The sequence below is a fragment of the Tursiops truncatus genome, chromosome 2 (assembly GCF_011762595.2).
Source record: "Tursiops truncatus isolate mTurTru1 chromosome 2, mTurTru1.mat.Y, whole genome shotgun sequence".
NCBI classification, from domain to species: domain Eukaryota; kingdom Metazoa; phylum Chordata; class Mammalia; order Artiodactyla; family Delphinidae; genus Tursiops; species Tursiops truncatus.
This window is the reverse complement of record NC_047035.1, coordinates 140,858,707-140,870,948: the sequence shown is the minus strand read 5'-3', so window position 1 is coordinate 140,870,948 and position 12,242 is coordinate 140,858,707. Positions and strand designations below refer to the sequence as shown.

General features: G+C 50.0%; 1 protein-coding gene across 3 annotated transcripts in view; it reads left to right on the top strand.

Moving 5' to 3' along the window:
- The first annotated feature begins 650 nt into the window (after positions 1 to 650).
- Positions 651 to 12,242, top strand: part of HOMER2 (homer scaffold protein 2) — a 93,217-nt gene continuing 81,625 nt past the window's right edge. The window contains exon 1 of one of the 3 annotated variants that reach the window (XM_033852203.2): positions 651 to 983. In XM_033852203.2, the coding sequence (XP_033708094.1) occupies positions 979 to 983 (5 nt within the window). In that variant the 5' untranslated portion in view covers positions 651 to 978. The remainder of the gene's footprint in view (positions 984 to 12,242) is intronic. The other 2 variants (XM_073801441.1, XM_033852204.2) reach the window with 2 other exon arrangements.

Here is a 12,242-nt window from a genome sequence, read left to right as displayed (position 1 = left end):
TCCCAGTGTCGGCCTTTAGTAGGGGATCCGGACCTGATACGTGGAAAGGAGATTAAGACTGCACTTCTTTAAGCTCCACTTTTGCCATCTCCATTTCCCTTGTTCTAAGCCAAGTTGATTAAGCCCCCATCCCATCTTTACCCAGGGAAGAGCCCAGAACACTGCTGCGGGTGTAGGATCCTCCCTGCCCTGCTGGCTTCCAGAATTTCATGGTGGGGGTACCCTGAGCCACCCACCTGGCGGTGGGCGGCAAGATGAAAGGGGGCTATAAGGAGGGACATAGCCGTGCCCATCACAGATTCTGAAGACCTTGAGCTCAGATCTGAATGTGTGACCTTGGGCAAATCACTTCCTCTCCTGGGGCCTCGTTCCAGCATCTGCACACTAAGGGTCGCCCCAAGTCCCCTCCAGCTGCGAGCGGGCCTCTGAATCCCCGCCGGCTGGATGCTTGCTCGCGGCACTGCGCCGAGCCCCCGGGTGGACGTGGGGCGGGGGCGAGCCAATGCCGAATCTCAAAGGTAAGGGGGTGTGCTCAGGAGGGGGGTGGAGACCGCGGGGCGGCGCCGGGAGGACGCCGCACACACGGCCGCGCTCCCAGCCCCTCGGCTGGGCGCCGGCCCCGGGGGCCAAGAGGTTACGTAAGGAGCCGGGCGGCGGGAGCGGGGCGGGGCGGATACCGCCCGAGCACAGCAGCCCAGCCCCCGGCGACCAAGACCCCGCCCGCCCGCCCGCGCCTGGTGTCGGCGGCGGCGGCGGCGGCGGCGGCGGCGGCGGCGGCGGCGGCGGCGGCGGCGGCGGCGGCGGCGGCGGCGGCGGCAGCGGCAGCGGCAGGCACGCAGCCCCGCGGAATGGAGCGGCGCCGGGGCTGAGCCGGGCGCGCACGGGCTGCCGCATGTGCCGCGCGGGGAGCGGCTGCAGAGCGGGCGGAGAGCGAACACGAGAGGCCCCGTCGGAGCGGCAGCCGGAGCAGCGCCGGAGATGGGGTGAGTGAGACCGCGCCGCGCGCAACCCCAGAGGGGCTGCGGGGCCGCGGCTCGCGTCTCCCGGGCTCGGAGCCCCGAGAGCGAGCGCGCCCCTACACCCCGCGCCGGGACCCTGGAGCCAGCGAGCAGTCGGCTCCTGAGAGCCTGAGGCCGCCTGACTCCGCGCCCTCCGGCCCGGCGCGCGGACACCGGCCAGGGGCACCCCGGCCTGGGCGCGGACTTTCAGCTCCGCGCCCGTGGCCTTTCCCCTCCCAGGCAGCCCGGGCACGGGCGCGGGGGCACCGGGCGGGGACAGGCACCCTGGCCGGCCTCCGTGCTTCGGCCATTCCGTGGTCCCCTCGCTCCGGGCGCGATCAACTCCAGGGCCTGTGTTCTGGAGTCTTAAGAAGCAGTTAGTCTTTCTGCACGATTGGGTTTATTACAAACAAAATGAAAATCGAAGTTTTCCTGGAAAGGGAACACACCAGATAATAATAATCCCCAGTGTAGTAATAGTGGACTTTGAGTCTGCTTTGAGATGACTGAGGATGTGTAGATAAGGCTTCAGTCTTTGAAGCAACTGAGTTGATGCTCAGGAGAGAAGTTGAAGTACTCTGTCGAAGTGACTAATGCTTCTGAGTATATAAAGTAATTTAAAAAGCAGAATTGATTTCTCCTTGGCGTCTCTCTGAGCAGTAGGCGCTGTGAGTCAGGCAGCCGCTGTGCTAATCACAAAATTAACTCCTTACATCTGCTTACCCGATGTGAGCCCATATTGATGATGTGCTGTGCACACTCAGGGAACGGTTGCTATTCCCATTGTACAGATAAGGAAACTGAGGCCTGAAGTGGTGGGGTGATTTCTCCCAGGTTGGGCAGGCAGCTGATGAGTGTTTGTAGAAGGACGCTGAGCGCATCGGCAGAGGGGAAGCCACAGCCTGACTGTGGGCTTGGGAGTGGGGGGTGGGTAAGTGAGCCAGAGTTCCTGAGTCTCTGTGTCCCCTGCTGCTAAGTTTAGCGGCCTTCAAACAGCTTCTCAAGACCCAAAGACTGCTGCTGGGTGGGTCTAGAGAGCTTGCTCTCCTGTATGGGATTGGTGAGGAGTGGAGAGGGGAAGGATTGTCCTGGTGGCCTGACCCAGCTCTCATGGGTCAGTGGCTTTGTTGCACCTTACTCCTTACTTTACTCCAGGTAAGTTTCTGGAGTAATTCTACCGAGTGAATTTTATCTGTGTGGTCTGTAAAGTGTTTGGAGGAAACAGAGGGAGGTCAAGAGGAATTTTGAGAAGGGCAGTGTGAGAACTCCAGACCAACATGGGCAGGTCAGGGGGGACAGAGAGGGGCCAGGAGATTTGCTTAAGACATTGGTGCGGATCCAGACTTCACACATGCAGAAGGTGTGAGTGATTCTACCAGAGGCAGCCTGGCTGGGAAGCAGTTTTTCTGTAACATTGCCAGTGACCTCTTGGTCAGCGATGAAAGGGCTGCTCTTTGTGCAGTGGGAAGCTTTGAGGCTCTCAGATTTCATACTTTAAAAAAAAAAAGTATGGGAAGAAGGAGTTCGCAGATGTAGGTCTCAAGATGGAAGATAAAAGGGATCTGGGTAATTTTAACACTCTCTCTCCCCCCTCCCCCCAGCCAACACAAAACCAACCCAACACACTTGCATGATCAAAAACAAATATTTAAGTTCTGTGGTTGAGAACAAATAGTTCTGTGGAAATGAAAACGTTTACTCATAAAAGCTTAAAGAAAATGTCAGAAAATAATTTTTGTTTGTAGAGAAGCAGGGAGGAGTAGCTTGGAGATTTTGTTTAAACATTGAATATGCCTTTCATGTAATTTTAACATCATCTGATAAATATCTATTACTCACTTCTTGTAGGTAACGGTTGGTTTGTAACTCCTACCTACTTCTGCCATTTTAATATATCCACCTCTTCTATAATTTATTTGAACGTACAAACCATGGCTGTAAGTTGAGATGGAGCTAAGGGCTGGGTAAGCAGTACAGACAGAGGAGGGTGGAGGGAGCCATTTTAACCGAAAATAGAACCAATGTCATCCTTTCCGAGAGTTGAGTAGGATGGAGGGGGATGAACCAAGAAGGGGCAGCCAGTAGAAAGTCTTGCTGTGATCCTACAGCTTTGTCATGGCTCTACTGTCTAGACATGACCAAGATTTAAGGGAAAAAAACAAAAAAACCCTGAGTTTATCTCTTCCCCACTTAAGATGCTTCTCCTCATTCAGATGTTCACTGCTATTTCCCGCTTCTCTTCTGAGAAGTATTTTGCATTAAGTGTGTGGTTTCCCCAGTAAGTTTGTGTTCTCACTTCCCAAGGAAGCTGCTTCATACCTTCTCCCCTTCTCAGACCTCTCTCTCCTCCGCATGCACACCTTGCATCCCTTTTCATTGACAAAATAGAGCCACAGTCCAAGGAAAAGCCTCATCTTCCTGCCATGCCTACAGTCCCGTGTGCAGCTGCTCCTGTGTTTTCCTTCCCACCTGTTGTCCTACCAGAGGCTCACCCCTCCTGGCGGACCATTCATCCCATCCCCTTTCACCTTGTCAGGGAACATTTCTTGTTCTCTCACCTTCCTCTCTCTCCAGGGTCTTTCCCATCAGTGCACAAACATGTTTTAGTTCAGTGCTGTCCAGTAGAACTTTCCACACTGATGGAAACATTCTGTATCTGCATGGTCCAGTACCGCTGCCACCAGCCACATGTGGCTCTGGGGCACTTGAAATGTGGCTAGTGCGACCGAGAACCTGAATTTTTAATTCAAGTTTAAATAGCCACAAGCGGCTAGTGGCCGCCATATCGGACAGCACAGCTTTAGCATCTCTCGTTTTACATCCCTGTCCTTCTTCTGTTCCGCCTCTTTGCTCCCCTTCACCTGAAAACATCTCAAAAGAGATGTCCAAACCCACTGTCTCCATTCATTTCCTTCACCTACCATTTGTTAGCCCTTCACAGTCTACAGTCTGGCTTCTGTCCCCACCTCTTCACCAGAACTGTTCGGTCACTGATGACCTTGTCATTGTCTTCCTGCCCTTCTCAGCAGCCTTCCTCCACCATGGCCACTCCCTCCTCCTTCCCACCACGCTCTCCTGGGTTTCCCCTTCCCTTCCTGACAGCTCCTCTTCAGTCTCGCTGCTGGTTGCTCCTCTGTCTGACCTCAGTGTGATGGGGTGGGTTGTTTAGGAACTTGTCCTGCTTCCTTCTTGCTGTCAACACTCTCTTCCTAGGTAATGTTATCCTATCCCACCCCCACCCCCCATGGCTTTTTAAAATTTTTTAAGTTTTTAAATTTTTATTTATTTATTTTGCGGTACGCAGGCCTCTCACTGTTGTGGCCTCTCCCGTTGCGGAGCACAGGCTCCGGACGCGCAGGCTCAGCGGCCATGGCCCACGGGCCCAGCCGCTCCGCGGCACGTGAGATCCTTCCGGACCGGGGCGCGAACCCGTGTCCCCTGCATTGGCAGGTGGATTCTTAACCACTGTGCCACCAGAGAAGTCCCCCCATGGCTTTAAATACTCTCTATATGCTGGTGACTCCCATGTTTGTATTTCTAACACAGCCCTTTCTCAGGGCTTCCTGCTCTTGTCCACGCATGGAGCTCTTGATATTCCTTCCAGATTTCTCCTTCCCTCTTTCTTCCCCATCCCAGTCCATGGCCCCACCGTCCACCCATTTGCAAGAGTCGTCCTTGATTCTTCTCTCCCTTACCCCTGACATCCAGGCTGTCAGTGGGTCCCAGGGGTTCTACTTCTGGGATATTATCTGGGGTGCATTCTCCTCTCCCTAGAATCATAGCTCCTACTCTAGTCCTGGCCACTGTAGCCTCCTTCCTGGACTAACTTCCTAACAGTCCCCCCAGCTTCCACTCTGGGGTGTCTCCAGTCCATTCTCCACATGGGAGCCCGAGTGATCGGCTTTTCAATCAGGTCACATCACTCTTTTCCTTAAGCATCCTCCAGCCGACAGGCAGCTGGCTTGTGCCCCGCCATCCCAGTCACTCTGGGCATCCCTCACTGCCTTCTGCTAACACTGGCCTCCTTTCTTTTCTTGCCCTGCCTGGGAGGTCTTTGAACTTGCTCTTCCCTCTTCCTGGAATGTTCTTGCCCTGACTCTGCAAATACCTTCCTCCTTCTCATCCTTGGCATTTTGACATCAGGAGCTCCTGCTCAGGGAACTTTCCTGACCACCCCTGTTAAATGCTGACAGTAGCCACACTTTGTTCCCACAATTGCTCACCACAGCACACCTGCTGTCGTTTGAGTTCTACCTCCTTGTCTATCATCTGCCTTCCCCAGTAGCATCCCTAGAGGACAGGGTCTTCTGTTTTTCACCAGTGAATCCCAACAGCTAGCCCAGTGTCTAGCACCTAATAGGTCCCCAATAAATTTTTTGGTTGAGTTAATGCTTGAATGTGGTGGGCAGCCTTGCTTGGATTACGGCCTGGAAGCTGTGGATTACCTTTTATATAGCACACTAAATTGAGAGTTGCAAGGGCCAAGAGAGAAAGAAATCACATTTGGATGCAGTTTTCTTTTGATGCTAGAGCAAGCCATTTAGCTTTTATTGTGACTTGGGTTCATTTTCAGGCTGTCGGCTCTCACCCGATCACTGGGGTTGTAAATTACCTTTTTACCCGCCTGCAGAAGGCTAACAGAAAAGCCAGCTTGTCTGCTGTCGTGGCTTGTGGATGATTTTGTCAGTGTTTACAAACAAGATCTACTGTATTTCTGTTTGGCTTCAGTTTACACTCATTTGTTTTGTTCAGCCAAGATTACCTTGCGATGTAACCATCTTGGTTATCTAACACCGTGGGCCTTCTTTTGGTAATCTATACCGATTAGCTTTCTTCTGATGACCATTCCTTCTCCTTTCATTTTCCACTCCCTCTGAATCACACCTAATTACATAGTTCCTACAAATTACAGACTTTTCTTTGGGGTTTGTGTTGACTAAAATAGATAACAGTCTCTCAGATATATTGAGGAAACTTGTCTTCTCTTGGTCCTGTTGTGGGGTGTTTTGTTTTGTTTTGTTTTTTAATTTATTTTGGCTGCGCGGTGCGGCTTTGGGATCTTAGTTCCCCGACCAGGCCCACGACAGTGGAATGCAGAGTCCTAACCCCTGGACCACCAGGGAAGTCCCCTGTTGTGGGTTTTTTAAGCTTTCTGAGGTTCACCCAGTCTCTTCGTCTGTAAGGCAGTTGGAGAGTCTACTGGGGATCCGGGATGAGCAAACCTACTAGTTAGTTCCTGCCCTTGTGGAGTTTTGAGGAAGAGGAGATAAACCACATATACAAGTACCAGCTTTATGTGTGAATTTCAACAAACTATTGTAATCCATAGGGTGTCAGAGGAACTATCTGGGGAACTTAGGAAAGATGCCCCAGTACACTATGGGGAGATGCTTAGGGAGACCATTAGCATGTAGGATCACCCTCATTATTTAGAAGCCCTTAGCATCACCCTGAGTGTCAGAGATGGAAAAATACACAGTACTTGGCATGGGGTAGACACTAAGTAAATATGTACTGAACGAATGAGTGAATAGGAATAAATGAAAACTCACTTTGGGTTGACTCTCACTTTGGGAAGATGCCATCATTCTTGTTGGAAACAGTCCTGAAACAACTGGCCTTGAAGGTTTTAGAATGGAATTGAGGGCACGTTTGCTGCCTGTGCACAGTCTCCTGAAGGAGGACCCAGAGCAGAGCAGGTGGTTTGTTTTTGTCCGCTGGACTCAATGATTTGTGTAAATTACTAGGTTTCTTTTCTGTAATGGCTTCTGGGGAACTTAAGAGACAGATGTGCGGTCCCCCTTAGCAAATTTATCAGACCTCATCCTTTACCTTTATTCCTCATTCAGTTGTATGGCCCTGCCCTTGTTTTACCTTCACCCTTTTTCATCTACCGCTTTTTTTTTTAACAAAATGTAAATAGCTTTGCTTTTTTCTAATTATAAAAATGTTACATGTCCCTACTAAAAAATAACAGCATAAAGGAGGAAGTGAAAATTACTTGTCATCCCACATTGCAGGGATAACCTCCATCAGCAATCGTATGTCTGTCTTTGCAGACTTTTCCATGTATTGGAATATATATGTCTCCGTGTCTAGATCTATGTCTACATAAAACAAGTATATTTTTATCCAGATGGAATCATATCATACATCTGTTTTGTAACATAAGTTTTTCAACTTAAAATACCTTGAATGGACATCTTTCCACACCAATCACTATAAATATACATCATCATTTAAATCCAAAACTACTTCTGATTTGTCATTTTGCTGAATTTTATACATCCTTGCAAACCTGCTTAAGTCCTTTCTAGAACAAGGCAGGGTATAATTTAAAAAATAAAAATGACATTTTGATAATCTTTTAAAGCAGTTGTTTGCTTTAAATGAATTGCTGAAGGAAAGAAATGGTAGAGGAAACCAGGATCACAATTAACGTTGGGTAACTTGCAGTGACTGTGTAATTTTGAGTGAGTCACTGCTCCTTAGTGAATCTTGGTAAGAACACCAAGGATTCGTCGTTGTTGCTAAGGGTGTTGGTGGACCAGGACCCAGCTGCTCAAACTGTTTCTGCTTGTTTGGAAATATCAGGGCAGAGTAATTCTGCTTTAAGACCTGGAGGAGAAGGCGCTCTACAAGCAGAAAGCACCCGTGCCCACCCCTGAGCACCCCTTCTGCTGCAAAGCCCTTTGTCTGGTGGGCATCAGGCCCCTCCTGCAGAGAGGCTTCCCTTGGCGAGGGGATTGGCAGGGACATACATACAGGAGGGACGGGTACAGTCCCTGCTTCAGTTGTCAGGCAATTAAAGAAAAACACCTGGGTAAATCCTGTGACATGTTACTCAGCCAGCACTGGCGTCTAAAACCTTTGGAGAAAGACTTCCTTTTGGCATATGGAGTGGGGCTCGGAGCTCCTTTTCCCTTTGAAAAGAAAAACTTCCTTCACCTTTGTCAGACGAAAGTGAACAGCAGCCCCCAAACAGATTTACAATGGAGAAAAAGCATTTTTCAGAGTATTTGAACTCTCAGGTGTAACAGGTCCTGACCTTGTGGTCTTGAGGGTTAGACTTTGGTTTTTTTCTAGCATGAAGATACATTAAGCAAAAAGCAGCCTCGAGAGGAATTGAGGCAAAGAGCTTCTTTCTAAATTCGCATGGGTTTGGAGACGCTGGTCCCCAGGCCCCGTGTGTTCTGTGTCTGCACTTCCAGGTATTGCTCACGCAGGCTGCCCCCAAGTCGTATTTATAGGCTTGGAGGCACGCGCTGGCAGCAGGAGCCGGTGTCCTATAGCGGGTGTGCGTTGTGTGGGAACAGTGTCAGGTTGGAAACCTCTGCTGAATGTACGATGAAGCCTCCAGAAGTTCTGCCGCCGGGTGCTGTTAGTCATATGGTATCATTCTGGTAGAATTTATTTAAATTATATTTCAAATTAGCTTGTTAGAATAAAAATACGCGTGTGGGGAACACATTTAGACATTTGTCAACGACTAGAGATTTTTTTTTTCTTTTTAAACAGTTTTATTCACAAGCCTGGTTGATTGTCTTCTTCTTCTTCTTCTTCTTCTGAGGAATTGGGGACCGTGGCGCCCCCTCACCCCATGCAGAAAAGCTTAGGATAAGGCATCGCCACCAGCCAAAGCAGTTAGCTTGAGAGCTGTGCAGTAAGAGACCCTTTGGTACCCAGGTGCCTCCCAGCCGAGTTGAGGCTGAGACCCAGCTACCAGGGGGGCTCTGACGGTCCCTTTTTTGTTGCCTTGTCCTGGGGAGATCTTGGTCCAGATCACCAGTGAGGGGCAGATCTGCCCAGCCAGCCCTTTGTCCTCCTTCCTCCCTTTGTGCTCTGGGGGAAATCTTGTCTGTGGGTTTTGGGGTAGGGGTTGTCCACAGGGATCCAATTAATGAGGAATATTGTAGACCCTGCTGCCCAGGCATTGGATCCCTTTTGGGATTTTTAATTGGGAAAGCTTTTAATTGGGGTTGTTGAGATAAATGGAGAACAGGAGAGTTGTTTGTCCTGGGGGGGCGTGGGGTGATGGAGAAAAGGTCCTCCTGGGGAAGAGGAATGGAGCCTGTTTCGGGAGGCTCCAAAGGGCAGGAAAAGGAGGTCTCGGTGGAGGCGGCATCAAGGCTGATTTCAGGCCATGGGCCTGAGGATGAGCTCTCTAACCCCTCCGAGCGGACCGAAGATGAAACTGGCTGTCTCGGGCTTCCCTGGTGGTGCAGTGGTTGAGAGTCCGCCTGCCGATGCAGGGGACACGGGTTCGTGCCCCGGTCCGGGAGGATCCCACATGCCGCAGAGCGGCTGGGCCCGTGAGCCATGGCCGCTGAGCCTGCGCGTCCGGAGCCTGTGCTGCCAACGGGAGAGGCCACAACAGTGAGAGGCCCGCGTACCGCAAAAAAACAAGAAAAGAAAAAAACTGGCTGTCTCAGCAAGATGAGTCCATTGTCATGGAAGGCCACCTGTCAGGGGGGCTCAGGGGGGCTCAGTACAGACCCCAGCCCCCCTGGTTGGCTGTGTGAGCTTGGACAAGTCATTTTATCTCTCTAAGCTTCACTGTCTTCAGCTGTTAAAGGACTGAGACGATTAATGAGAAAAATGTGTGTAAAGCACTTAACACAACGTCTCACACATAAATATTTCATCAGTGGTGGCCAAATTCACCGTGATCATCATGATCATTTCCGTTTTGGGTAGGAGGTTGGCAGGTGTACTCCTCAAGGTACTCCTGAGGTACCTTATGGAGTACATGGTTGGGAATGGTCCATTCTTCATCTTTAATCCTCTTGGGCGCTCCCCTGAGTCCTCAGCTGCTGGCCAGTCCTGAGTACTGCCAAGGTTGGTTCCCTGTCACTGGGTGACCCGGAGAATACGCGGTTTGCCTTCTGAAGCTCTCGTTCATATCACTAAGCCTCTCCAGTCGTGCGGGTGGAGGAATGTTACCAGTCCGTGGACACGGAAGGTTAGGAAGCTGACCCACCCATCCCAACAAGAAAGCCAGTCTACCAACCAGTTGCTTTCATGGGGAGGTGCAAGTGTGGACAAAAAACCCGAGGAGCTCTCCCCGTTGTGGGCATCAGACTAGGGATTTGTGTTGCTGGTTAGGGAACCCTTCATTGTATATTCATTCTCTTATTCTTTCAAGGAATCGTGGCCGTCTACCTTGTGTCAGGCACTGTTGTAGGTGCTGGGAACAAACACAATGATGAACATTCATGGTCCCATGATGCTTGCAGTCTAGTGGGGAGGTGGACATCAACCAAACATTACCTAGTGGACTAACGTGGGACGGATATGGGACCAGGGGCCATGTGGACTAGACAGTAGTTGGTTTCAGAGGCTCATATCTCTGATTCCCACCCACTTATATGGATCTGAACTCCTTTGTCATCACCCTTCATCTGTTCATCAGCTCCTGTAGCTTTCTTTTTTATAATTAAAAAAATTTTTTTTAATTAATTAATTTTATTTTTGGCTGCATTGGGTCTTTGTAGCTGTGAGCGGGCTTTCTATAGTTGCAGCGAGTGGGGGCTACTCTTCGTTGCAGTGCATGAGCTTCTCATTGCAGTGGCTTCTCTTGTTGCCGAGCACGGGCTCTAGGCACACGGGCTTCAGTAGTTGTGGCTTGCTGGCTCTAGAGCACAGGCTCAGTAGTTGTGGCACACAGGCTTAGTTGCTCTGCGGCGTGTGGGATCTTCCCGACCAGGGCTCGAACCTGTGTCCCCTGCATTTGCAGGCAGATTCTTAACCACTGTGCCACCAGGGAAGCCCATTCTGTAGCTTTCTTGACTCTTTGACCAATGGCCATCCCCTAGCTCTTGAGCACCTTCTCTGGGCCAGGCTCTAGGAGGACAGAGGTTGTTAGAACAGGGTCCCTGCCCTCCTGAGGCAGATGGATGGTGGGCAGCTAATTAGGGCAGTGAGATTAGCCCTTGTATTGAAATATGAACAAGGATGAAATGCTTAACTCTGCAAGAAGTTAGAGAAGGCTTCTTGAAGGAGATGACCTTGGAACTGAGTCTTGAAGGACGAGTAGGAGTTTCCCAGGCAGACAGAAAGGCAGGACAAGGCGAAGCATTTAGATGGAGAGAGCTTCCCATAGGAGGCAGTGGAGTATGGAGGTCAAGAACAGAAACCTTGTACTCAGGCCTGGCTTGGCCATTCGCTGGCTGTGTGACTTGGAGCAAGATACTGACCTTCTTTGACCTTCAGTTTCCTCATCTGTGAAATGGAAATGATAATAGTACCAACGTCATAGTGTGGTTGTGAGGATTAAATGAAATACACATTGTGATGTGCGTTAGCTGTTAGTGGTGGGCAGGGAGGTGAGAAAGAATGTGAAGTACATGGTGAGTGTGGAGAAGGGGTCAGGAAGGTATAGACATGAAGGAAAGGCCTTTGTGCCAAGTGGTTGGGACTTCATCCTGTGGGTGGCAGGGAGCCAGTCATGGGTGAGGCTGGAGGTGGGGGGAGCAGTTAGTCTTGGTACCAGAGAATGAGGCCTGACCCCCAGGGCAGTGGCAGGCAGTGGGCTCAGAGCGGAAGAGGTGACTTGGGGTAGGAGGCAGAAGCATGCTGTATCCCATGGAATTGGACTTCAGTCTATACATAATGAGGGAACACTTTCAGTTCTGAAGAGAAGAATGTTACTTGCGTTGGGAAAATTATTCCAGAGATGGTAATGAAGGGTTGCATAGAAAGTTAAGAGATTAGAGGAAAGAGACCTCATAGGAACTAGCCACAGTCAGGCAAGAAATGTTGAGAGCAGAAAGAAGATATGGCACAGACTTATGTAACATAAACCTTGCCCTGTTCTGTTCCAGATCTGAGACGGCTTCTAGGAATGAACATAACACAATAAAATAGAAAAATATATGTAAGACACCTTGCTGGAGGTGAGAGGTAGAAAGCTTGAACGTCTTTCCTATAGAGTCGCTAAGTTAGGACACAAATTAAACTATTATTTAATGAGAACTTAGTGGGTTGGAGTTACCATGCAGAGTGTGTCTATATAATATCTCATTTAATTCTCACAACAACCCTCACTTTCATAGTTGGAGACACTGGACTTGAGAAATCAGTAATCTGTTCAAGCTCCTAGCCAGGAAGTGGCAGAGTTGGAAACCAAGTTCAAGCCTGTTTGAGAAGCAGAATCCATGTTCTTGAGATGCACTTTCTGGAGGCCAGAGACGCCCTGAGAGTCAGGTGGGAGGTGGACACACGGCTCTTGATTGTTGGAATGAG